The sequence below is a fragment of the Oreochromis niloticus genome, linkage group LG20, assembly GCF_001858045.2.
Source record: "Oreochromis niloticus isolate F11D_XX linkage group LG20, O_niloticus_UMD_NMBU, whole genome shotgun sequence".
Classification (NCBI taxonomy): domain Eukaryota; kingdom Metazoa; phylum Chordata; class Actinopteri; order Cichliformes; family Cichlidae; genus Oreochromis; species Oreochromis niloticus.
Window position 1 is genome coordinate 4,958,543 of NC_031984.2, and position 27,349 is coordinate 4,985,891.

The 27,349-nt window shown below is 42.6% G+C and overlaps 2 protein-coding genes and 1 long non-coding RNA gene across 3 annotated transcripts in view; 1 reads left to right on the forward strand and 2 right to left on the reverse strand.

Annotated features, from left to right (window-relative positions):
• tfe3a (transcription factor binding to IGHM enhancer 3a) overlaps window positions 1-2,654 on the reverse strand; it is a 16,222-nt gene extending 13,568 nt beyond the window's left edge. Inside the window, exon 1 of the mRNA XM_003457631.5 lies at window positions 2,282-2,654. Coding sequence (XP_003457679.1) covers window positions 2,282-2,424 — 143 coding nt within the window. The 5' untranslated portion in view covers window positions 2,425-2,654. The remainder of the gene's footprint in view (window positions 1-2,281) is intronic.
• A 988-nt stretch (window positions 2,655-3,642) lies between these two features.
• Window positions 3,643-6,819, forward strand: LOC102075549 (uncharacterized). The gene is made up of 3 exons (XR_267596.4): window positions 3,643-4,045; window positions 4,481-4,573; window positions 6,429-6,819. It is a non-coding gene; the product is annotated as an uncharacterized LOC102075549 (long non-coding RNA).
• A 188-nt stretch (window positions 6,820-7,007) lies between these two features.
• On the reverse strand, window positions 7,008-23,207 carry fgd1 (FYVE, RhoGEF and PH domain containing 1). Its single transcript, XM_019349569.2, has 15 exons — window positions 22,746-23,207; window positions 21,290-21,379; window positions 20,869-21,017; window positions 20,633-20,789; window positions 20,312-20,450; window positions 18,133-18,191; window positions 16,400-16,546; window positions 16,216-16,308; window positions 15,666-15,745; window positions 15,546-15,576; window positions 14,781-14,882; window positions 14,541-14,669; window positions 13,918-14,076; window positions 13,686-13,832; window positions 7,008-12,942 (listed from the first exon to the last, which is right to left on the reverse strand). The coding sequence occupies exons 1-15, from the start codon at window positions 23,205-23,207 to the stop codon at window positions 12,667-12,669; spliced, it is 2,220 nt and encodes a 739-aa protein (XP_019205114.2). The 3' UTR covers window positions 7,008-12,666.
• Window positions 23,208-27,349: the final 4,142 nt, after the last annotated feature.

Consider the following 27,349-nt stretch of genomic DNA (forward strand, 5'->3'; position numbering starts at 1 on the left):
CGCGAGACATGGCAGTAAAAAGTCCAACCTTTCACCACAGCAATGAACACACTGAAGCGTTTGTTTAACACTCATTTCTTAGAGTGATGGAAATATTTTTATAAAGAGAAGAAGAATGTGGAGGAACAACATCTGTCAGCTGTTAGGCTTTACCACTTCCTGTGTTTGGGTGTATAAGTATGAGTGCTTGTAAGGCTCCTTTATGGGGACCCAAATCAGACTGAAGACTTATGAGGATATGTCTGCTCTGTGGAGAAGCTTTATCAAGTTGGGACAAACTTTGACGTCTCACAAACCTTTAAAGCAAGACATTTTCAAAACGGAGACAATTTTTGCAAAGTAGGGACATTTGTGAAAGTGGGGACATTTGGCCAGAATGGGGACATTTTCATGAAAGTGTGAACACCTGTGAGACATTCAGACAACTCTGGAAAATGGTGATTTTTTGTTGCATATTTATGAAATCTGTGGACATTAATGTAAAGTGGGGACAGTTGCAGAGCCTCAGAACATTGGTGGGAGTGCTTTTAAAAAATGGGGACATTTACGTGAAGCGAGGACATTTGGCCAGAATGGGGATGTTTGCATGAAAATGCAAATCACAGTGAGACATTCAGACAATTCTGGAAAATGGTAACTTTGTGCTGCATATTTTTGAAACGTGTATTTATTAATGGAAAGTAGGGACAGTTGTCGAAAGTGGGGACATTTGTGAATTTGGAACGATAGGACATTTTTAAATAACAGGATTTAAAGGGTGTGAAGGCTTCTTCGATAACAGAATGTATGGAAAACTTTTTGGTGTACATTTTGCAAACATGTTAGATTTTGACAAAGTGGGGACATTTCACTGTCCTCACTGTCTGCAACACATGATGGGACTGATGGTCCTCACAAAGACGGAGGGACAAACGAGAGTGTTTAGAGGATTTTTTTCTGCTGAGTCACTTCCTGCTGTTCCATGCTTACACACAACCCCACCCCCACCATACACACACATACCACGACCCCCCACCCTTCTCCACTCTCCTCCCGTCTGGCAGTTTAGAAACACTCCTGCTTGTTTTTACTTTTGCTTTCTCTCTCACCGCCAACATCATTTCTGTGTGTGTGTGTGTGTGTGTGTGTGTGTGTGTGTGTATACATGTTTAGACATCTTTGTGAGGACAGAAAAATTGGCATGCTACTATATTTGTCGGGACCAACAGTCACTTATGGGGACAAAATCCACGTCCCCATGAGTGTGAAGGCATGTTTGAGCCTCTACATGTGGTTTTAGTATCAGGGTTACATTTAGGTTATGGTTAGGTTTGGGATTAGGCATTCATTTTTTATGGTTAGGGTTAGGGTAAGCAACTAGGGAAAGCATTATGTCAATGAGATGTGCTCACCAAGTTATGAAAACAAGTGTGTGTATGTGTGTGTGTGTATTGTGAGCTTAAGTGCTGCTTCTGTGGTAAGGGCAGGACAAGACTGGACGTGTCATGGCACTTAAACCTTTTCCAACTATCAACAACACAAATCAAGAGAACACACCAAACTCCATTCATAACTTCAGCCATTTAAAGTTTTTCTGCACCTCAGAAAACCAGCTTTAGTTCAAAATGAATCGGAAGACAATCTTTGAATTTTTAGGGATGGCATATGACATATCTATTTATAAATAAATATAGATAAAACACAAAGGTGAATTTTCTTTTGTGTGTGTTTGTGTGGATATTTTATATAAGTTGGGGAGGATTAGGCCCTATCTGTGTCTCCTGGGAAAAGAACAGGAGCTGCAGCAGCTCCATAGATGACTCAATAGATCAGCAAGCAAAGAGGGTCAGAGGTCGAAGGTCAGGCAGTGCAAACAACAACAACTTGATGATCATCATAATCCCATCACACACACTCAGCACTTTACAACTTCAGAGCCGAGGTACTCAGAGAGCAGTTCACACCAAACTCCATTCATAAATTGTTACATTTAGACTTTACCTGGCTACAAAATAAGAGCGAAACGCACTTTAAACTCTTTAGGTGTTACAGTGACACCAAAATATTTTATAAGAGGCTTTTGTTTTAACGGCACCAGCCTGTAATAAACGTTAAACAGTAACTTGTTTACAGCACAGGTCATGAGTGTACGGGGGGAAACTGCACGCCTGAACTCTACCTGCAGTCTCTTTCACTGACATTATTCTTTTATTATGAGTTAATGACATAGATTTTAACCCCCGAGCTTCTCCCCGCGGCAGGAGTAACGGTGTAAAAAAATAAAAAAAACTTCCTGACTCACCGGACAACGTTGAGAGTTTCCGCCGGGTCCAGGATGACAAACACGGTCTGCGGCTGCAGGACGCCGGCCTCCGGCTGCTCCGGCTCGGCTCCGCTGCGGCTCCCCTGCTCGCTCCGGACCTGCTCCGGGATAACGGCCGACATCTCTGCGGACTCCGAAGAAGAAAAGGAGAAGCTCTTTATCTCCCAGCAGCCACTGCGAGATCAAAGTCTCAGAGGGGGGTATCAGAGCAGCAGAGGGGCAGCTGAGGAACCTCGATCCGGTCCAGACCCGGTGACTCCACACGGAGAAGACGAGGATGATGAAGACGAGGACGACTCAGGTTCAAGTTCTCCGTTAAGATGAAGCGACTGACTGAATCACAGACAGCTGTCAGCCCAGAAATACACCACACAGAACAGACCCACAGTTCCGAGTAAATAAAACTCCGTCGGTTCAAAACAGTTAAATAAGTCCAGTCGGTGCAGTCATTAAACAGAGCCTGCACATATACATTCTATCTGTCTATGCCTGTCAGCGGATTGAAGACATTTATTTCCTATAGATCATCTATTACTCCAGTAATTCGTCCATAAAAGTCAGTTTATGCTAAAACATTTTCCCTGAAACGTATAAATATTTTGGGTAATTTTAACCCGGTGAAACAAACATATTTGCACATATTTTCTAGTCTGATGCCCCATTTTTATAATGGATATTTTATCTTATAATATTTATTTTGTGACATTTATTCGTTTAAATTAACTAGAAATTAAATTACTGATGAAATTATTTTAGTTTAATTTGTTAATTAATTAGTTAAAAGCTAATTATTTGTAATATCAAATATAAAAGGTTCAGGTCCTTCTCCACAAAATTAAATTAATATGTAAATTAACAGAAAACTACGGAAGGGTAGAGCTGCCACCCAGGCAAAAGAAAAATAGAAGTATATCACGTTATAACGTGAAAAGTTTATTGTTCTAACAAGATACTTTTCATGTTTGTACAATATACTATCATGTTTGTACAATATACTTTTGACGTTTGAACAATATAATATGACGTTATTACAATATGCATAATTATCATGTTCGTACAATATAAATATTATATTGTACAAACATGAAAAGTATCTTGTTAGAACAATAAACTTTTCACGTTATAACGTGATATACTTCTATTTTTCTTTTGCCTGAGTGGCAGCTCTACGCTTCCGTAGAAAACAACCAAACAACCAAACAACCAAAATAATAAACAAACCAACAAAAAATATTTAAAAATTTGCAGTAAAAATAATATTGATAAATATTACAAAGCAATACATTCTGATAAAATAATATTTAAAAAAAAAAAACATTTTTAAAACGGGTTCATGTATTTTCTACTCGTTGTATTTCTATGTTTGCATGGGCGGGTCTGAGCGGCTGGACTGATCTACCGCTGACCAATAAGCTGCTCCCCTGCTAACCGCCAGCCAATAGAACTGCTTCTTTGCTTGCTGCCTTACCAATCAGCGGCTGCCGCTGAAGCTCGGCGCTTACAGAACAGAGGAGCAGCCGCCATTTTGTTTGTTTTTATCGCAACTGTTACGGGAAGTGGTAGTGGGGAGGGAGCAGGGGGGAGGGAGGAACTCCCCCGGGTGACGTTAGCCTAGCACGTCTTATCAGCCGAGCTCAGAGTGGCAGGACAGTGTCCAATCAGAAGGCCAGAACGACGCGAAGAGGCCAGGCGGAGAAAGTTAAGATTAAATGATGACTAAATGTTACATCAGCGTATGATGACGTAAGAAAAACATTTACAGTCTCTTTAAAAAGAGACTACAGTTCATCTTAAACATAGCTATGCAAGTAAATTAGACCCACAAATTAATAAATGACGAGAAGTCCAGATATGCTCTCTGCTGCTGGAGGTCATCTTGTTTCTAGACATGCAATCACAGATACTGTTACTGCGTCATCGCTGTCCTGCTACATCTAATCATTAGTATTGATCTGAGATTTGTTTTCTAGTTTGAAGTCAGTCTGTAATTGAATAATAGAAGCACATTATTCTTATTAAAAGAATATATTTTTTTTAAAATGCACAATTTTTAAGTTTGTCTGGAATTTTTCATCAAATAGGATTTTCTATCCTGATTTTATGACGTTTTGAAGACTTGACTTTTGCTTTTTGTCATTATATAATTTTTTTTAATTTTAAAATGTCTGATTTCCGCAGTGACGTGATTGCATCATGCAGTGGCTATTTGTCAGCAGATGCCCAGTTGATAAGGGGCCCATCGAGTGTCGAGGAAAATATCTTCACCCCATTGTAAGCTATTACACAGGATAGGTTGAATCCATGCTTTCACGTTGTTTGGACCAAATTCTGACCCTACCACAGAAGAAATCGAGACTCATCGGAGCAATTTTTCCAGTGTTTCTATTATCCAGTTTTGGTGGGCCTGTTTTAATGGCAGCCTCAGTTTCCTGCTGTTATCTGGCTGGAGTGGTGCGGTCTTCTGCTGCTGTAGTCCTTCTGCTTCAAGGTTTAAGATACTGTGCAATCAGAGATGCACTTCTGCAAACCTCGGTTGTAACAAGCTGTTATTTGTGTTCCTATGAGATCAAAACAGTCTGGTTATTCTCCTCTGACCTGAACATTTTTACACAAGAACTGCCACTATTTTCTATTTTTTAGACCATTATCTGTGAAGAGATGGTTGTGTGGGAAAATCCCACCCAGAGATGCTCAGAACAATGCCACATCTAACATCACTTAACTCACCTTGTTTCTTCATTCTGATCTGGTCATCTTGACCATGTCTACATGTCTAAATGAATTAAGTTGCTGTCACATGATTGGCTGATTAAATATTTTGTTAACAAGGAGCTGAGCAGGTGAACCTAATGACGCATTCGGTTAGTGTACATTTAATTTCTACAGCTAATAAGATAAGATAAGATGGCCTTTATTAGTCCCACAGGTGGGAAATTTGTTTTGTTACAGCAAAAGTGCAAAGTTATGTAGCAGAAATTAGAAAACACTGGAATGCAATAAAATACAATAAAATAAAATAAAATACTATATACAATAGAATAAAATAGAATAGAATAATATATACAATAGAATAAAATAGAATAGAATAATATATACAATAGAATAAAATAGAATAGAATAATATATACAATAGAATAAAATACAAATACAAATACTATATACAACTGAGTAGGAAAATACAAAAACAACTTCGTCAGAAGAAGAATTGCACGTATAGCAGTCTTATTGCACATGTGTGGATGTGTGTGTTTGATCAGTTAAAGTCTTTATTGTAGAGTCTGACAGCAGTGGGGAGGAAAGACCTGCGAAATCTCTCCGTCCCACACCGTGGGTGCCGCAGTCTCCCACTGAAGGAGCTGCTCAGTGCTGTCAGAGTCTCATGCATGGGGTGGGAGATGTTGTCCAACAGGGATGACAGCTTAGCCACCATTCTCCTGTCACTCACCACCTCCACTGGGTCCAGAGGGCATCCTAGAACAGAGCTGGCCCTTCGGATCAGCCTGTTCAGTCTCTTCCTGTCCCCAGCAGAGATGCTGCCCCCCCAGCAGACCACACCATAAAAGATGGCTGAGGCCACCACAGAGTCATAGAAGGCCTTCAGGAGTGGGCCCTCCACTCCAAACGACCTGAGTCTCTGCAGCAGGTACAGCCTGCTCTGCCCTTTCCTGTAGAGGGCGTCTGAGTTATGAGTCCAGTCCAGTTTGTTGTTCAGATGAACACCAAGGTACCTGTAGCTGTCCACAGCCTCGATGTCCATACCTTGGATGTTCAGTGGTTGCAGTGGAGGATGTTTGTGCCTGTGACTGTTCTGGCTTAATTAAGCACTTTTATGAGCTGACCTTTTATTAATATAACAATTAATATGTATATAATTCATCTTAATAAACTTTGTAACATTTACAACTCAATTTTTATTCCTTTTAACTCCCTACACTGTATTTCTCTCTGTCATCACTGGATGGCGCTGTTGTTTTTGCTGTTGCTTCAGCTTGTACAACATTTCAATAAAGTTTTTCGAATATGTCAGCAGTATTTGTAACAACCCATGAAAATCCAGACAGACATTTCACATCTGTTTTTATACTTTTATTTTATTTATAACACTTGTCATTTTATCTTCTTACAGAGGGGGCATGATGGGAAACAGACATCGACAGTATGGAAGGCAGTGGCCGGCCACTAACCGATAACCTGCAATCAATCAATCAACCAATACTCAATCAATAATAACAATATACTTCTAAGTACAACATGAAGGAGAAGAATACACGACTGTGCTGCTGTTACACTAGAGGTGTGGGAACGGCAGCCATGAACAGTCCACAGCACGAACGCCCCTGTGATCACATCAGAACGGCCCCAAAGAAAACAAAAAAATTAATAATAATAATAAAAAGAGCAATAAAAGCAGTAATAACACCTTTGGAATAAAATAACAAATAAATATAAAGCTGCAGACTGAAAGGCTAAATACTGACATCCATCTGAATTGGCACAAAGAAGAGTTCAGAAGCTGTAAGGCAAAAATCAGAACTAGAGGAGTTTTTACACAGAAGCCAGTTTTTCTTCTTTGGACAGTCAAAGATTCGACTTCTGGACAGAATAACTGATCCTAGACCAGCACCGGCATTTCACTGCTCTGAAACCACAAACCGCGTCAGGGGCTGAGGCGGGATTATCGTGACCGCCCAAACTTTTTGACTGATTTTTTTTTTTTTATTGTTCACAAGTTTTTGGCTCTAATCTGTCAAAACTGGATGCAAATATTTCTTTAAACTGCTTTAAAAACTTTATTTAAATAGTTAAAACTAAGCAGCAAGCACCCAGGCAGAATTGTTTTTAAACTGCAGTTCCTCAACTGGCCACTTGAGGCAGCCTACAACAGTGAGTCTCCATAGACTCCCGTGTTAAAATGTCTGACTGTACAGCAGAAACAAACATGTTTACACCCTGGTCCACAACATGGGTTTGGTCTCTGTGGCTAATTTAAACCTTAAAAACTGTAGTGGGGTGAACTTACTTAGTTATACTTAAGTTGTCAGTATTAGAGGCGTCCCTACTTTGATTGGCAGAAGAATCTCTACAGAGATGTTACAGCCAACAAATTCAAGTCCAATGCGTGAACCAAATTGACAATTTTCATATAATAAAATTATCTGATACGTATTATCACTTGTTTTTTAAGTGAAATTGTAGTATTTTAATTTGCTATTCAGCATTAATTATCCAGTATCTATTCCACACAAACCAATGGCTAACTTCATGGTGGCTACGTCCATCTTTATATACTGTCGTCAGAACCAGTCAGGAACAGTTTAATCCAGTCTGCAATGATCTCTGGCAACAGAAAAGATTCAATAAAACTCAAACAAAAAGAAGCAACTTAAGCATTGACCACACGTTTTTCACCACATCAAAACAGTTGATGACGATGGGAGCTATATAAGGCTGAGTTACTGGCCATTTCCTTCCATTATCACTGCTTTACATGCCAAAAACACGCTAAAAAACACACTGTAGCAACCAGAGCCACGTGCAGACTGAGCACCAGATAGCGAGGCGGTGAGGTAGAAGCTAAAGAAGACTTCCACATTCTGAGAGGAATGTTTGTGTAATGCAGAATCACGAAACGCTTCCCAAAGATTCCACTCTGGTTAGCATGTAGCTTAGCACAAACTGTGGAAGCAAAGGGGAACTGTTAGCTTAGCTTTTCCAACCTATTCATTAGCATTTTACATTAAGAGAAAGCAGCTGCGTGTCACCTTGATAACTAACACAAGTTTCATGATTTTGACTGAGTTTTGATGAGTAGCTTGGCCTTTAAACTGTGACGGTCCAGCAGAAAAGGAAAGAAAGGAGCAGGAACAAGCACATCTTTGGTATTTTAGCTTTATCAGCGACCACCAATAACTGATTAACAGTCTGTTAACGAGGCAAAGCAGTAGCATGCAGCCTGTTGCAATTACTCTTCAACTTCTTTTAACTTTCTTCACTTGTATTTCTTCCTGTCTAATTTTACAACTTCCACCATCTTGAGCAGAATTTTGATCAACTCTGACAGAAAACTTTAGAAAGCTGTCCTGGAAAAGCGCCGCCTTTTAAACTCCGTTCAAAGATAACCACCACATCGACATATTACACTCCTCTCTACCAGCTATTTTATAACAGTTTATCCACTGCCAAACCAAAAAAAAGTCACTACCTAGAGTTCAATAAGCAAATAGGCAAGAGCCATCCACTGGATAATTAGTGCAGTGATTAATATGAGTAGCTTCTTATTTTTTAAAAACTGTCAGAAGACGTATCCTGGGTCATGGAAAACATGTTGCTTTCTTACTAGAAGGTCAAATTATCGCTTCAAGCAAAAGAGATTACTGAAAATCATAGAACTGGTTTAAGAATTATCCAGAAAGTGTTGAACCATCATCTTCAAAGAAGATATGTGGTCTGATAAACGTCTTGAATGAGTGTGATCGGCTGTCATTTCAACGTTTGGTGAACTTGTAAAAAAATCAATTTCCTCACGCAGGGATTGGGACAAAACATCTGTGTCTCCTTAAGAAAAGCAATTATTGGTGAAGCTAATTGAAAAGAAGGGCTTTGATTTGTTAGGGAGTATAAAGATCAGACTCTGGACCACTGGACAAAGGTTATGACGACTATGATCTGGGGTTTCTTCAGATGGTCAGGTCATGGTTCAGCAATGTTACGTGACCTAGAACGGGTCAGCTGACCACGTGAATGATTGGATTTGCCAGGATGCATCAGGTTCAAATCAGATTGGCCACCACAGAGTCCAGACCATAACCCCTCTGAGACTCTTTAAGACAGGGATTCAAATCTTCAATCATCAAAGACCTTGGTGTCAATAAATGACTACAACTCTGGATGGAAATAAATTTGTTGTGCCAATGCAAAAAGGCGGTCCAAAAAACCATAAAAGTGTGTGACGTTTCTTTTTGGCCGGGCAGTATTTTCTTTTCCTTTCTATGCTAACAGGTTCCCCCTGCTTCCAGTGTTCGATCTCACAGCTACAGACGTCACTGAAACGTCAGGTTGTTCCTTTAACCTTCACCCCGTCAGTCCTCGAACTGTCTGCGTGGCTCTGGCTGTGCAGAGGAACAGCAAGCGTTAACCTTTTAACCTTTACACAGTCACATGACCTGACAGGGTCACGGGAGAATAAATTATATATTTACAAAATCTTTGCTTTGTTTTCTTCTTGCATCAACTTGCATCAAGCAAACATCAACACAATCCAGACTCATAAACACAGAAATATCCAACAACAAGTCTTTTCAGTTCATCATAGTGTAACAATAATAATATTCATAATATCTGCTTTTTTTTTTCCACTATCAAAACACTTTGTCCAAAATGTGTTTATAGAGACAGAGAGAGAAATACTGAACCACTGCAAGTCAAAAAAAGAAAAACAACAAAAGTCTTTAGTTTTTCTTTTGATTTCTGTTCAGATCGGCTCCATCTAATCGCTGGATTCATTTCAGGAAACGAAAGACCGAGTGGGTCAGACCCAGAGAGACGTGAAGGTCCGCAGTCCGGTCCAGTTCCTGTTAGAGACTCTGTCCTTAAAAACATCCAAACTTTATACATCCAAAAAACATCATCGTAAGAGTCCTTTTATTGGACGATTATTTCCATTAATACTTTTTATATCGTATAAATCTTCTGGTCAATAAAAGTCAAAAAATGTAAGTTTCTCAGAGTCCAAGTCTTCAAATGTCTGAATCAACAATCTAAAACTCCAAAATATTCATTTTACTGCCGTTAAAAAAAAACACAAAAATCAGACACTGGGAGCAGCTAGATATTCAAAATAAATCCTTTCAGCTCTGCATAAACATTTTCTTCTTCCAAATTATATGTTTGACATTTTGCATTCACAAAAGAAAAGTATTTTGGAGGTTGTAGTTTAACAGGACCACATGACTTACATACCTAATAATTACAAAATCTGAATCATATTTACACAAAAATCTCCTTGAAAGGCTTTTTTTTCCTGAATGCAAAGCGTTACATTAAAATGTTGACATTTGTACCTCAATCAGATTAAATAATGAAACATTAACAGAACTGTCTATTAAATTTAAGACATTATGTCAAAATCAGAACATATGAAGTCAAATGTGTATTTTTAGTCATTTTAACTGAGACTGTATCTGAAACTCTCTGCATCAGAGAGTTTTTTGGTCAAAATCACGGGCTACAAAGTCGTTTCATACCAACCTTTGAAAATCAAGAGCAGAAAATCCTGATTTCAAAGAAAAATCTGAAAATCAATCATCAACATTTAACTCATTATTAATAATAATATTATTATCGTGCAGAAGACTCTGACCAGTTAATAACACATCTCAGTTGTTAAGCATAAATAAATACATTAAAAGAAACTTCCAGTTTGTCTGATTTTTTTTTTTTTTTTTAGTCGGACTGAAGAAACTGTTTGAACTCTGAGAAACAAACATCGATCTCTGCAGGAAATAAATACATGAAAAAATATCTCAGACTGAGAAGTTAAAATAAAACCTTCAAATGCTGAGCATACTTTCTGCAGGTCTGTGAGGAACAGGATCAGTGATTTATTTTTTTAAACTGCAGTTCCTGACTTTACCAGCAGAGGGCAGAGGAGCTTCAGCAAAAACCTCAACAGCAGAGGCTGCTGCTGAGGAAATGCTGCTTTCCTCCAATTGGTTGAAAAGCCAGAATTTCTTCACTGGGGTAAATTGGCGGTAAAAATCCAAAAGTCTTTTAAGTGCATTGATGAAGGAAACATCGGTCCACTTCTTCCTTTGTGTTTTTAAAATCTGCTGTTCCCACCATCGACCTTTTTTAGCACCGCTCAGCTTCTTTTTTTAACGCAGTGAGGAAACCTGCTGCTTATTCACATCCGTGTTGACTCCTCACCTTACATTTGGGATTCAGACGTCTGAATTTTGGAGCCTGTTGTTCTCAATCAGGACCTGAATCACACTTCCACAACCAATCACCTTTCATCTGACTATAACTGGGGGTTTAAGGATGCTCGGATTACTCGCTCCTCACATTTTCTCTGTTTTGTCAGATATTTGTGTTTATACAAGATAATAACTGTGTTTTGAATCTTCATATGGATTTTTTTTACTTGCAGTTTGTGGGTTCTTCCTCTGCTTTATGCAGGAGCACATTCTGCATGTTCTGTGGATGCTCAGGAGCTCATAGAGGATTAATCCAGCCGGGAGATGAAATCAGGAGAAGACTAAAGTGGTTCTGAAACGTTGTTTTTGCTGTTTGACTCAGACACATCACACTTATTATTTAAAAGTCGTTTCAATTGCAGGAACGTTTCCTGTGACGCCTGCTGAGGAGCTCAGTTCTTCTACCTGCTTTTCCACCAGAGGAATCAAATCTAAACGAGGATTTTATCCCACGCAGAGTGAACTTTCTCAACATGAGTCCCTGGAAGTAACACCTCTGATTACTTGTAGAGGAAATGTGACTTTTTTTGCTCCAAACCTGTTGCAGACCAACGAGAGACTCTCACCAGACATCCGGTTACATGAACTTAAAGAGTGGGCGGCAGAGGACTTGCAGTGGGGTCGGTTCGATGTGCTTTATTGTTGATCGAGTCCAGGAAACGTCCAATCAGAGAGCTTCGGGGTTTGCAGCAGCTGCAAGTAGTAACTCTTGTCCTTATCAATTCATGTGCGGATCGTTTTTATACTGAATATTTATTTATTCTGTGAAGTATCAAAAAGTGGCCACAAACAAGATGTGGCGTCTTCTGGTTTATCTGCCCGACAGCAGGAAGAAACATGTTGAATTGTTACTATAATGACTTAAAAACCAGCGAATGAGTGGCGCACGTGCTCCTTACAGCTCTCATCGTTTCACTTTCGGGTCTTTGTGGACGAAATATTTCAAACAGGACGTGACGGTGATGTCATAACTCCAGATGAAGCTGAGGCTCGTGGGAGTGCTGAAATCAAGAACATGGTGACGCAGGACGCTAGAATGAGTGTGATGTTGTTGTTCAAAGGAGAGACAACTGTCAGAAGAGGCTCCACCCACTACACCGCTTCAACACTGGTTAGAAAAAGGTGAAGTGAGACAGAGAGAAAGAGTGAGAGAGAGAGAGAGAGAGACGCCAACTCGTGTGGACAGCCGGGAGGAATCATGCAGACGAACCACGCAACTTTAAATACACAGAAAGAGCAGAGTGTGTGTGTGTGTGTGTGTGTGTGTGTGTGTGTGTGTGTGTGTCAGATATTTTAGCTACAACAGTTTGTTTTGTTTTCTGGTTTCCAACTGATCCTCATTTAAAGGCCCCCATCTTCATCATCACCATCATTCCTTGTCCAACAGAATCACGTGTTCTCTTCCTCTGCCACAGCTGCAAACTCCTCCCCCTCCTCTTCAAGACTCTCCACGATTGGTCGGTGGAATTGAAGCTCCTCCCCCCTCCCAGCCCTGGACAGGATGTCCATCCATCGCCGCTGCAGCTCTTCCCCGTCGGCGCTGAAGTAGAGGGTCAGGTGGCTCTGGGAGATCTTGAAGGCGTGGCGTCGCTCCAGGCGGTCACATGACTCGGGCAGAGAGACCTCAAAGCCAATCAGAGGCACGCTGCGCTGCGCCTTCACATCCTGTGGGAAAAAGAATAAATAGAGTTCATTGAGGGTGTTATTCCATTTCAACCCAACGTCAAAGACCAGAGCAGTCAGAACAGAAACTGGAAGCTTCCATCACAATCATCATTTTCTGTCTGCCGTGTTCTGATTGGTTGATAATGTATACAAAGAGTCATTCCCTGACCAGAGTCACACAAAGTGGAGGAACCTTTAGTGTGATTTTCCTTTTCAAAGCTTCCTCTGTGATCACCGAAAATAAATCATCCATAAATCAAAATTCTGCGATATTACCTCCAAACTTTAACTCAGACTTCTGAGAAATAACTTGAAATTCTGACTTACAGATGGCAAAAAATGTTTTTCTCAGTGGCAGGAACAGGCTTCCATACAGAAGGCACCATAGGACGAGGTGCTGATGTTCCAGCAGGACAGTGTTTGCTAATATTGTGGCTGTAATCAATAAAGAAGCCTGCAGGGGGCACTAGCAGGGTTGCAGATTGTCAATACCACCAGAGAGCTTCTAATACAATCCAGAACTCCCAGGATTTCCTGTTTTGTAGGGAGCGCTCACAAGAAAAGAACAGAGGTGAAAGGAGGTGCAGCTAAAAAATCTAACTGTATCTTCATTCCCATCCAGGGATGCAGCGACCTCTACTGGATTCCTGTATGAACTGCAGCCAGTTCCTGTTCAATTGGATTAACAGGAACGCGCCTTATATATCTTATATATTTTACATGAATGTAAATTTATAGCGTACCTGTGGAGCTCCGTAGATGTAGAGCACCAGCGGCTCGTTCTCGGGGATGACAAACCAGGCTTTCTGCCAGCCCCGCCCTCCTCCTTTCTCCATGTGATGCAGAAAACTACAAATCACACTGTTCTCTGCTGCCAACGAGGCCTGTTTCTATAGCAACGAGAGATGGATGAGAAGAGAATCAGCTGTCTGCAACACTCGACGCCGGGTGACGTCAGAGCGTTGTCACACTCACCTCCAGGATGGAGCGTCTTCTGTGACTGCTGCTGGTCAGCCCAACGGGAGACGGCGACACGCCCACAAGCGTGGCGTAGCAGTCGATGCAAACACGGTTGGTTCGGTTGTTGTCGTAAGACAGGCGAGCGCGAAACTCCGAGCATTTCCCACAAACCACCTGGAGTCGACACAGACCGACAGACAATTGGTAACTATGACAACGCTGTTTAAAAGTCTGAAAATGTTGTTGTGCCACAAATGTCTGGCAGACACGTGTTGTAGATGCTACAAATATCCAGGTGTTGGCCTACGACAGATGTTCACATCAGCTCATGTATGACATATACTGATATGCTGGGTATGATAGATGTGAGCAGCAGGTAGTACAGATACTTCAAATGTTGGCTGGTACTGAATATACTACTGATGTTTGGAGATATTGTGGATGTGACACGTGTGCCGAGGTGTTGTGGATGCTGCACATGTCACAGACACTACAGATGTGGGCTGGTGTTGGGAACAGTCTGAATGTGGAGAGCTTTGTAACACATCACACGTCGTCTGGCGTTGCAGACGCTGCAAACATCAGCTGGTGCAGTGTCTGTAGGTGTTGCAGACAGATGTTATGGATGAAGAACGTACGTGTCCACAGGCTTTGCAGTGGTGGCGCCTCTTGGTAATGGAGTTGAATGGCTCCTGACACTTCATGCACAGAGTCACTTCCTTCTCTCTGATGGGAGTCGGAGCTCGTTTCCCCAGCTCAGCACAGCTCTGAGAAGCAGAGAAGGGAGAATATGAGTCACAACTGAATGATTTCTGGGAGTTCAAGAACTCCGCTCTTCATGTCAGGGGGTCAATTTTGTCGCTGAGTGTTTGTGTTACCGGAGAGTGAGGCGGCGTGGAGTCATCATCTCGGAGTGAACAGTTCAAGTGTCGGAAACTCTCCATGGTCTGCTCGTGCCTCTGGATGGTTGCCTGGATGGCCTGAATGTAAACAAAGTAAAGGGTGAATTTCATTAGAAAAATATACATATGAAGCAGAAAATCCTTCATTACTATCAGTCAATTTGAAATTTGTCCTAAAGCAGCGGGCCACAGCTCGCTTTGGGCCAGAATGATGAAAATCCTCTTCCTGTCAGTTTATCTGTAATATCTCAATGTAACAAATTTAAGTGTGATTTCAGCCTCAGTCTCAGTTTTTTTGCATAATAAATAAATGCTGCTGTAATGAAATATAATGAAAATTACAGAAAAGTTCAGGTAGTTTGTTACCGAGACTATCCTGTAATTATATCATATATAATATAGTTTATCTGATACTTTAGAACTTTGGTGTGGGAGACATCATCGTGAGTTGGACAAGCTGTAAAATCCATTAAAAAATTAAGTCCTCTTTTGTATTTTCCAAAGATGTCTGGTGGGCCGGATTGGAGTCTTTTGCCAGGCCGATTTTGGCCCCCAGGCCTTATGTTTGACAACGCTGTCCTAGAGGCTTTAACGCCAAAACTCTGTGCCTGCTTCACAGTACTCGCCACTGCTGACCGAAAGCAAACCACGAGCCCATCAGGTCTGCAGCCGAACGTTCCTTCACAGTTTCTAACGTGCTGGTATCGAATCATCTACGCCCGCTGCATCAGCACCACTTACCTGGATCCAGTCTTTCTTCTCCTCCTCCGTCCTGCAAAGCCAAGATGAAACAGAAAATCAGTGTTTTTGTCCTGGGAGACAGATTCTGATTACAGCGAGTCCTCCTGCAGGTGTTTGTACCTGGCCTGCAGCTCCAGGGATCTCTGTTTTCCCGACACCAGGAACGTCCTGGCCACAGCGACGCTGCTCGTCTCCTTCAGCTGAGGACGCAGGCGGGAAATTCACTGTTAGTTTGTTAAAAATATTCAGGCTAATACTGAGCACGCTCATCTTTATCCTCTCTGATCTTTAACAGCTTTTGTTATTGGTACAGGAGCTGCAGACACAACCTGCGGCTTTTTATATGCATTTGTTTTTCCAATGATGTCTAATTTTCTCTTAGAGCTTTATTATTGTTAGTTCTATTCAACGGTTAAAGCTGAGGTGGATGCATGTTTTAATACCCTGCGTCTGTGTCTCTGCAAGATAACACAAAACCCCACCAGGCCAACTTTATGAAGCTCGGACACTGAACGAGTGCTCTTCTAGTTATTATTAGTCTGTAGATCACATTAATATGACTTTATTTGGCGATTAAACATCATACTGTCCACATCAGGTGTTTCTATGCTGAATGCAAAAACACCCTGAGTCCAACAGTGTCTTCAGTGAGAAAAGCCGGAGATCTCACCTCCATGCCGTCCACATCGATTCGGGCCCGGACGCTGTACTTCTGACCAATCAGACGCAGCTTCGGGACGCAATACAGTAACCTGTCATTGAACTGCAGAGAGAGGCAGGTGTTGCTTATTACTGTTACTATGACTGTATGAACTCTGTAAAGCACTGAGAAGGAGACACAGACAGTGAAGTACCAGTATGAGGTATCTGTCCTGCGTGGTCCCGTTCTTATTGGACAGCTTAAGGATGTGTCCCTCTTTAATGAGCTCGTTAGTTGGGTTAACAATGTCTTCTTCTCCTCCCAACAACTCGTACACCTTCAACAGCTTCCTCATTCGCTCCTGGCAGAGACATAAAAGAATCACTTAGCGGTTAATGTTCCTGCCGATGCTACATGATGGTTTTAGGGCATTTTAAGTTCACTGGAAACCTAAATATTAGATATAAAATACAAAAGGCAAACTGTGAGATTACTAGGACAGCTGTGGAGCCTGAAGGAAAAGTTTGCGATCTACATTCTAGCGTTCCCAGTAAGTCGTCAGCTGGGAGACCTAACATCCTGAATGGAGTTTCTCTACAGGAAGCCCGGATCCCCTCTGAGGTGACTCTACAGATCAGGGTTCCAATGGAGCGCTTAAATTTTAACCCTAAAACACCAAGTGACACATGAGTTTTTGAGACATCTACATCATCGGTGTGATTTTCTTTAAACCCTAACTCCTTATATGTCTTTTTTTCAGATGAACAAACTGTGAGTATCAAACTGCAAAACAAAAGCCAGATGTAGCAAAAATGTTACATCTTATTTCATGGTTCAGGCTTTACAGGGTTAAAGCGCAGAGAGGGCACATACTACAAATACGTACTGGTCTGGAGCAATCTGCTATCACTGCCTGATGGAAAACACTAAAAATATTTGATGTTTGGCTGAAAGGAAACAGCTGAAGTCTGGCAAATCACAGCAAAATGGTTGAAGGAACTGCAGCCCTCTTCTTCTTCTTCTTCCTCTTCTTCTTCTTTCAGCTGCTCCCTTTAGGGGTCACCACAGCAGATCAACTCTATCCATCTTCTCTGTGGTCTTCCTCGTTTCCTCCTGCCTGGCAGCTCCATCTTCAGCAACATGTCCACCCTCCCTCCTCTGCACATGTCCAAACCATCTGAGCTTTGCCTCTGACTTTGTGTCCAAACCCCTCCACCTGAGCTGTCCATCTCACGTTTCTAAGTTGGAGGAAATGCAGTATATAAAAAATGCCAGCATGGTAACTGTGATCGGGTCTGGACCAGTGTCCCGAAGTTAAGCTCTGTCTAAATGGATGCCATGAGCGGCTGTAGTGTATTCTTAGTATTAGCTTCCCTCTAAAGCTTGTTTAATGCCACTCACACGTCCTTGTCTGATTATGCTGCGTTTTCTCACTGCCTCCTGCACAAATCTCCAAAAAGCTGTCAGCTGAGTGAAACCGGCTCACATCAGCAGCAGCGGCTTTCCTTTAATCAGTCACAGCTGATTAGAGACGACGGCAAACATCCCGCTGAGAGGAGGTGGAGAGGCTCAGACCTCTGAGTCATTACAGCAAAAACCAGCCTGAACTCCATGAATCCACATTTCTGCTTCTCGTGCTCTTGTTTACATTAACCATGCTAATCACGCCATCGGTGAAAGACCTCTGCAAACCCACCTGGGTACCCGGTGTTCTTCAGGCAGATTCAAAACTGAATTATAAACCAACCTTTGAAGCAGCAGTCGTGTTTACCCGGAGCTTCAGGCAGTTAATGAGCGTAATCAGGAGAGTTTAATTAAAGATGAAGTAAAAGTTGAGCTTTAATCTATCCCGGGCCACATTTATCTGAGTGATGTGGTGTGAACTGCGGCAGACGGGGGTGATTATGGCTCACAGCTCCGGGTGTCGAACGTGTGAGAGTATCTTACCATCTTCCTGATGGCAGCGTTGGAGTGTTCGGCTGCTGTGGCGATCAGCTCCAGAGACTCTGCAGGAGAGAGAGGACGGTTACATGAGCCTGCAGCTCAGACACACAGAGACCCAGGAACCAATGAGGGCGAGGCTACCAAATATTCTGACTTCTAGCTTCTCTGTGCAGCAGCGCTCCCTGAAGCCCAAAGTTTGCTCCATAGAATAAGAGCTGATGAACCCAAACTAAAGTCTGCAGTTACACTATATTGCCAAAAATACTTGCTTGTCTGCCTTCACACACACAAACTCAAGTAGCGTCCCATTATTATTCCATAGAGTTTAACATGATGTTGTCCCACCCCTTGTAGTTATAAGAGCTTCAACTCTTCTGGGAATGCTTTAGGAAGGTTAAGGGGTGTTTATTGGCATTTTTAATCGTTCTTCCAGAAGAGCATTTGTGAGGTCAGATACTAATGCTGGACGAGAAGACCTGGCTCACAGTCTCTGCTCTAATTCCTCCCAGAGGTGTCCTGTTGGGTTGAGGTCAGGACGCTGTGCAGGCCAGTCAAGTTCTTCTACACCAAACTCTCTCGCCCATTTCTTTATGGACCTTGCTTTGTGCACTAGTGGACTGGACTGGACTTGTTGCACAGGTAGCATCCTATCAAGGTACCACGCTGGAGTTCAGTGAGCTCAGAGCGAGTCGTTCTTTCACAAATGTTTGCAGACTGAGTCTGCATGCCTGGGTGCTTGATTTTATACACCTGTGGTCCTGGAAGTGATTGGAACACCTGGATTCAATGATTTGGATGGGTAAGTGAATACTTTTGGCAAAATAGTGTATCAGAATGATTACATAAACTATTTGAAGTGTGATCAAAAACATTCAAAAGCTTTACTTGATTCATATTTGCCTGATCTCAAATTCGGGTTCACGCTCTGGTACAACTCTGGCCTGTTTTCAGCACAGCAGCTCTTTTAGAGCTTTCATTTGAAGTCCTACAGTGTGTCGAAACAGCGATCCTTCTACCCGAAGGTTTTATTTTATAGCCAAAAAGTTCCTGTGTTTTCATTCTGCTCTGAATCGGCATGACAGCACCACGTTCAGATCCTCAGACACCTCAGGACGTTACGTTCTTAAAACCACCATAAATCATGAAAGAAAAAAAGACGAGCACACTTTCAGTCTCACTCCTGCCTTCAGGAAACTGGAAATTTCAACTGAAAACTGATCAGTCACAGCCAAACATGCAGCTCTTATCAGCACCGACGATCCTTCGCTCTTAGTTTGAAACAGAAGCCTCTGAACATGTCTGAGATTCACGGTGAAATCTCAGAGCGCACAGTGGAAGCGCTCAGAACGGGACTTCCTCTTGGGATCTAATAATGTCTGAGAGGACGACGCTGCATGTGCAAACAGCCAAATCTAATCTAACTGGGCCTTTTGCGTTTCACTGGCCTGTTCTTTAGGGTTTTTAAACACATTTGATCGCACACAAGTGTCTCTGTTTTATAATCAAAGAACATTTCATTAAACAGCAAAGTGCTTTCTCCAGCTAAGACCAGACCCTGGAACAAGGTCTTAGAGGCATCATGCATGTCCAAGCTCTCATTTTTAGCCTAAACCAGTGTTTTTAAAATATTTTGTGCTCAAAAACAAAGCTGACGTTTAAAGACACGACTGTAATCAGATACGCCGTCTGGCATGTTGTCAGTTCTTTTGATTGTATCGTCTTGTTGGTTTGGGCTTTGCAGGAAGCTCCATCACATCAGTTATATCAGGCTTCCTGAAGTGTCTGTTTAGCTTGTTTTGCACCACATTAACCAAATTCCCCAGCAGATGATGCACTCAGTCAGAGAGCTGCTGACAATTGCTTTTCTTTTTTTTTTTTTTTACACTTTTGTTGAGGCGCTGCATCCTGCTGCTGGGTAGCTGTGATTTCCTCCACATATTAAAGTGGTTCATTTTTCCTACTCATGAATTCAGTTATCCTTTTTATCTCGTTTCTATCAGAGAATTTCTGTTGCTACAGGTTAAGGACTTCAATATATAACAGAATAATAGGCAATAATAATAGTAAAAAAATACAATATATTTTTGTCTAGATTATATTTATAATGCACGGTTGACACTATTCAGGAACGCTGGGCTAGAGAACTGAAGGTAGTCGTGTTTTTGTGTGTTTGTTTTCATACTCTGGGCGTCCCTGTAGTCCGGGGCGTCCTCTGGCAGCCTGTGGAGGTAATCTTTGAGCAGCAGCTCATAGCGAGGAATCCTCTGAACCGGCTCCAACATGTGGTGCTGCAGAGTCAGGTTCCCACAGCGCTCCTCCCTCTGCACAGAAACATCAAGCACACATTTGTACACAACAACGTGTGATGATCTTAAACTAACGAGCCAAAACAGGACGCCCTGAGCAGCCTGGAGGCTGCAGACCTCTGAAGGTCCCTGTGGTATCTGGTGCAGAGCCGTCAGCAGCAGACCATTTATGTCCTGTAAAGATTTGGATTATGCACCTGTATCTCCTGGACGATGGTCTTGAACTGAGTCGATCTCTCCATCCAGATGTTCACCAGCTCCATGGCTCGGTCAAAGTTCTTCACATACTCGCCGTACATCTTCAGGAAGGGGGCCAGCTTCTGTAAGATGTCACCGATCCGCGGGTTTAAGTCCCTGTGGGAAATAGAGAGGGAGGAGTGAGAGGAGCTCCTGAGGAGGAGCAAGGGAAGAGGAAGAGGAGATGGAGGCTCACCACTCCTCCATGCGTTTCTGCAGCGCCGGCAGCAGGAACTGCTGGTGGAAACAGTAGATGGAGCAGATGTTGGAGAAGATCCCCAGAACGACATCACAGGGGAAGGAGGAGCGAGACCGAGCCTCCTCCAGGAGTCTGGCACAGAAAACCTGTGGGAGGAGATGGCTTCAGTCGGGCTGATATTTCTCACAACAGGAAAAAGTTCACACCCGCCAAGCCTGCAGTGGGAATACTGTGGGGTTTCCATGGCAACAGTGACAGCTCAGTGATGTGAAAGTCGGCTAACAGACAAACTGATTCTACCAGGAGGAGAGGACCTGCGAGCGACTGACAGCTAGGTAAGCTCGCAGTCTAAGCCTAGTATGGAGGGCAGCTCCTCTTCCTATTGGCTCACAGGCTGAGGAGACCCCTCTCGACTCACCTGGTCCAGCAGGTGGAGCTTTGAGACGTAGGCAATCTCTGTGTGCAGCAGCTCATTGGCGATATTGAAGACCCTCTGCTGGACAGACAACTGGACACAGAGACAGTTAAACGAGTGAGTGCACAGTAAATATTTTCCTCTTTTAAAGGCAAAAACGCCCAAATCAGGCTGGACGGAGACCCAAGTTCACGTCAGAGAGAGTTTTACTCTTCATTCGCATTATTGTTATTATCATTATTATAACATTAAACTATATAGCTAGGTTTAGGACATAGATATAATAATGATGTTGAATTATTATGGATGGCATCATACAATAATGACGGTAGCATTACTATGACTGTAATGCTCTAAATACTACTCAACAAATATTTACTTCAAATAAAAGTACTGTTTCTTTTTCTGTATATTTGCATATAGAAACTGTGTGACTGCCTTTGATTTCCATTCAGTTGTAAACACTGCTCAAAATCATTTTTAACATATTTAGCACTAATTCAGCCACTTAGGCTTATGGTTTATAGATCACTGCTTACCAATAACAATTCATTACAATTTTATTTATGTAACACCAAATCACAACAACAGTCACCTCAAGGCGCTTAATAGTGTAATGTAAGGGAACCTACAGTATTACAGAGAAACTCAACAATCAGACGACCCCCAATCAGCAACCAGTTTGGCGACAGTGGAAAGGAAAAACCAGAACCAGGCTCAGGGAGGGGCGGCTATCTGCCGCGATTGGCTGGGGGTTGTTGTGGTAACAGATATAAAATAGTTACCATAAACATTTGGTGATGAGCCGAACCACATACAGGACAGGGCTGCTGTCACTCCGTCTGTTCTTATGTTAAACCTTCCTATTGCGCTTCTAATGGTTCACACTGTTAGTAATTAAATTTGTTCTTGTATTTAAATATATTCTCAACTGTAACTAAACTAATGCAGGTGTGGCAAAAACCGCCCATTGGTGGGTTTTTAGTAGTGTAAGTAAGTGAGATCATAACCAGAATTGAATGCATTAGAAATACTTATTATAATAATATAATTTATTATGTTATATTTTCCTGTGTGTTTATATGTATTATATTAACACTTATATTGTAGTTATTATATTTATATTATATTTTGATCCTGTAATATTACTTTAATAAAGAGTCTAAATACAGGTATTCAACACAATACAGTGTTTGAAGTCTGCAGCTGCATTGATCATGTAAAACATCTGTATGAGGACGCGGGCCTGCACATGAACCTGAAACATAGCCCCGTGTTTTCCAGATCAATCTCCTCTGTGTATTTATTGACCCCCATCGACCTTTCTAAACTCCCACATGTTGTCCAAGATTCCTATTGGTGGAACAGTTATTTCCATGAAAAGTCGAGGTGTTTATTCTGTGTAACGGCTCACAAACATCAGCCTGAGGAAACCTGGTTAGACCACCTGAATCCTCACCTCAGCAGAGTCCTGTCGGTCTGTCTTGGGAGGGGCCAGCACCAGAGTTAGCTCCGCCTCCTCCTCCTCCAGGTCGCTGTCTCCCTCCTCTGAAAACTCCCTCCTCCGCCTCGCACCTGCCCTCGACTCCCCCTCTTCGCCCTCCCCCTCACCTCCCTCCCCAGCATACGAGGATGAGCTGGAGAGTCTGGGCAAAAGGGCGGGGCTGCACTGATAGGCCACACCCCCATCATCCACACCCGCGAAGCAGAGCTCCTCGCTGTGCGATGGAGAGCTGATGCTGTCGATGCCGCTGTCTCGATTGGCCAGCTTGCCGTCCGTCTGCGAGGAGGGGAGGGACAGACGCTCGGAGGGCAACTCTGATTGGTCGAGCAGTGCCGGCTGCAGCTGCTGCTCCCTCATTTCCACGGCAACAACATCATCCTCTACATGTTTCTCTGAGGGGCTGTAACCCGACTCCATGGACAGACGCTTCTGATGGTGATCGTCCCGGCACGCAGCCGCCAGCTCTTCATCATCATCGTCTTCATCATCATCACCGTCATCGTCATTATTGTCATCTTCCTCATCAGGTAGATCACCCACTCCCCCCTCATCCTCACCCTCAGGCCCACCCTCATCCCCCTGTGTGATGTCGTCGTGGCTCGTGAGCTCACACGACGGCTCCTCTTCAGGGAGGGGCGGGGCCAGTGATGATGCTGGTGATGAAGGACGGGAGGACGACAGGGAGGAGGGGGGGTCGGAGAGGCGGGGACACAGCGCCCCACCGGTGATGTCAGGAACCACAATGATCTGTTCCCTGTAAACAAACAAACAATAAACAAACAGAAAAGCCTCATATAATGACATCACTCCTCCTTAACCAATCAGAACTCACCGCTCAAACTTCTCGATGAGTGACAGGACACAGGTGGGGGAGGCGGTGCCGTCTGCACGAATAGGTGGAGGTCGGCCTGCCCGAGGGTCCGCTGGGAGGGGTTTGCAGGGGGGTGTAGGTGGGAGGGGCTTTTCTGGTGCTCGGGGGCGCGGCCTGGTAACCCCTGTCTGCTGCTGGAGGTGGGGGGTTTCGGTGGCACTGTGGGCGGAATTACAGGTGAGTGATGACCTCATGGATGTGTTAAAAAAAAAAGTGAATCAAATTCTTACCCTGAGGTTTGGGTCCAGGCAGCGGCGGCCTGCTCTTGCTCGGTGGTGTAATTGTGGTAGCTGGCAGCTCCGGCGGCCCCGTATCGTTCACCAGCAGAAGCCCATTCGCAGAGCCACGGCGTTCTGCTAGCTCCGCCCCTCCCTCCAAGGAGGCGGGACCTGATGTGGAGGAGCTGGGCCCCGGGTCAGAGCTCGGCTGCTGCGAAGAGTCGGCATCCAGCGCCCCCAGGTGACCGCACGGTGAGCAGGACGGCTCCAGAGAGAGGCTCTTAGTCAGCAAGCTGGGACTGGAGGAGGAGGAGGGACCTGAGGAGGAGGGGACAGGTAAAAATGTAACAGTGTTTGGTGTGAGGTTGTTAGCTAAAAATGTTTGTGAAAACGGATTTTGGTTAGGCTTTAGTTCAATGTTACAGTCTTAAGAGGTCACCAAAATAAAAGTATCTTGTTTTTCAAGATAAATTCATTCAGCAGAGTGAAGTAATTGATCACTGATGACATTGTTAACCTTATTTTTCTTCATTGAGACACGGACTGGAGCAGCTGTGAGACTCCCGCTGCCCCTTCAGGCATCATTACTGTGGTTTCTATCTGCAGATCCTGAAGCTTCATCAAACTCTCGGCAGGTTTCCTCTAAATCCAGGAGACATTTTCTCTGCTGCTCTTTGTTTTCAGAAGCTTTTACTTCAGCTGTCCTTCACACACAAACAGCCTTCATATTCAATCAAAGCTGAAAAACTTTCTTTATTAGATTTGTTAACTTCTAAAGAAGCGAGGAGACGGGACTGACTCAGCCGAATGTGTTTGTGTGTTTCACTTATTTTGCTTTTCACTTCCTTTTTGGGTTTTTATGTTCCACCACTGAGTCTTTGAACCTTTGATTTTCAGTATTTTAAATGTGGTTTATATTTTTTATAAGTATTGTTGGCTCTTGTTTTATAGATCCAGATTCCTCAGACAGGGTGTTTTTATTGACTTTTTATATTGTTTTTTATTCCATTAATTATTCCATAAAGAAAAGAAGTCATAAATACTGGACCGCACTCTTTATAATTTGTGAAATAGGGCACTGGCCTTGGTGGCCCTGCTTGTTCCTTGACGGTTTTATTGCTTTTTTATCAAAGTGTATTTATGACTTCTCTTCTCCCGTCTTTGACGATGACTTGACCTCATGTTTCTTTGTCCTGCAGTTAATTTATTTCATTTTTAGCTTTGTGCACAAACTCATACAAAGATTTATTCTGTTTGTTTGTTCTTGTTTCTGTTTGCTTATTTCATGCAAATCATCTTAATGTTTCTGTGTCAGAGGCAGCAGTGACTGCTGCCCTTTAGGAACAGACACATTTCCTGATGGTCAACAGTGAACTCCATTGGCGATAACAGAGGAAACCGATGGGCTATTCAGGCTTGACACTCTCCGTGTCGCCATGGTGCCCCAGAGATGCATACAGGTGTGTCCATGCAGCTTTCTCAGAGAAGTGATGCAGTGTCACCCGGCTGTGCATAATAGACGACCAGAAGAAAAAGGAAAGGTACGGAAAAGATGGAAAGGATATCCACAGAAATCTGCTCGATGTTAAATAATTAGTCCTTAGTAGAAACCAGGTCTACCCAAGGGTTAAGTCTTTTTTAAATACTTTATGTTGTAAAGTAATATTTTGGATATTGAACTAATTACCTCATGCTTTATATAAATTGGTCCAGTTATCCTTACTTCCAGTTCTGAATAGTGAAGCCAGTGTGGATGTGTCTATAGGGAGGTGAGTTCTCTGTCTGCAAAAACAAACCCAGTTGTGTTGCGTCTATGAGAAAACGACCCTTCTGCTCTTTTGATTTACGAGCTCACTAAACACTCTCCGGGTGACTTTACGGCCTCAATCGTGAGTTTAAAGTCTTATTGAACAGAACACAATGCTCGTTTTGTAAGTTATGGACCAGTTGAGACTGAAATAGAAGGTCAACAAGTTTTGCTTTAGGGTGGTGCTAACTTGCGATTGTGATTGATTGCAGTGTCACTTAGTTTCTCAGTCACATCCACCCCTTGCTTGTCCCTTCTAGTTTTAAAATGCTACGATGGTGAAATGGTAAAACCTCAGTGACCAGTGGCTGATAGCACAGCTGGTCATGAATTTCATAATTACAAACAGGCTTTAAATTATTCATCATCTTAAAAAACTTTGGCAGGATGTAGTATAACATAAAGGACTTTCAGCTGCTGCCTGATTAACAAAGACTTGCCATGGTGGGGAGCTCAGCATGTTTGATTTTGCAGATTTTTATGCCGGATGTCCTTCATGATGCGATCTCAAAAGAGTTTCATGTTTCCCACCGGGATCGGAGATCTTAGATCTTTTACTGTTTAGGCCACTGTGTAAACCTCTATATTATTATTAAACAACTGAAATAAAAACATGTTAACTACTCATAGAAAGCATAAAGATGGACAGCTGCCGTCACTTAAAAGTGAAGCCAGTGGGAAAGCACCTTAACCTGCAGTCTATTAAACAGCGACCAGGGGGCGATACCTGTGGTGAGCAGAAGAGTTCAGGTCCTATAAAAGTCTGCCGTTAAACAGCCCTTTGCTCTGACCTCACTCAGTAAGTCTATTTATATTAAGTCTATGTTTTACATTTTCATAACGTAAAGACTCAGAAAGGAGGATCCTCATTGGCTAACAACCTCTGACTGAGAAGCCGTTTCATAGGTTGTTACATCCCGTTTCAAAACACCAAGAAGGCGATGGTGAAAACACTCAGCTCAAGGCTTCATAACAGGACTTCACAAACCATTGGCTCACAATGGTGACACTGTCTATACAGCTGCCAATTGCCAGACCAGTGTGGTGCACAGAGATGCTGCAGTACAAACAAGAGAACCAATCAAAGACTTCTACAGCCGCTAAAAAGCTTCAAAACTAAGCAAAAACGTGGTCGAGTCCAAACGCTGATGAAGTCTGCTACAACAGGGCGACTAAAGGAAAGTCCAGTAGTTTCCAGCAAATATTGAACGGTATTTATAATTGAAATCCCCCCTCCTTAGAGTAAACATCCGTTTTTTTATACAGCCCAGAGTCTAGACTTGTAGATTTGTATGTGGTATGACTGATGCATTCCTGCAGAGGGTTTGTTGAGCAAGTCCACATTTTTGTTTCCTTCCAGATTAAAAAAAGGTCTGTAAGATCTCTAAAGTCTCTAAAGCAGAATATTTACCCAATGAATAAATAGTTTAATATTTCAGTGGAGCACGAAATTAGAGTTAGCATACAAAATTATCCGTTTGAGTGAACAGAGTGACCTGTGATGGAGATCAACACCCGGCCTGCGGACTTTTAAGATGACGTTACGTTTCTCAGATGAAATCTCTGAAAGCAGAGCAGTAAAATTATAAGTTGCAGGAACTTTGAGTGTGTGCAGTACACACAGTAACTAAGTTATGTACGGCAGGGAGTGTGTGTGCAGATG

Coding starts and splice junctions, on each gene's coding strand:
- fgd1 (XM_019349569.2), bottom strand. CDS start 23,207: ATGGAGTCGGGTTACAGCCCCTCAGAGAAACATGTAGAGGATGATGTT. Junction 16,309..16,399: donor AGGACAGATACCTCATACTG/GTACTTCACTGT, acceptor CTCTCTCTGCAG/TTCAATGACAGGTTACTGTA. Junction 12,943..13,685: donor ACATCTACGGAGCTCCACAG/GTACGCTATAAA, acceptor TTTTTCCCACAG/GATGTGAAGGCGCAGCGCAG.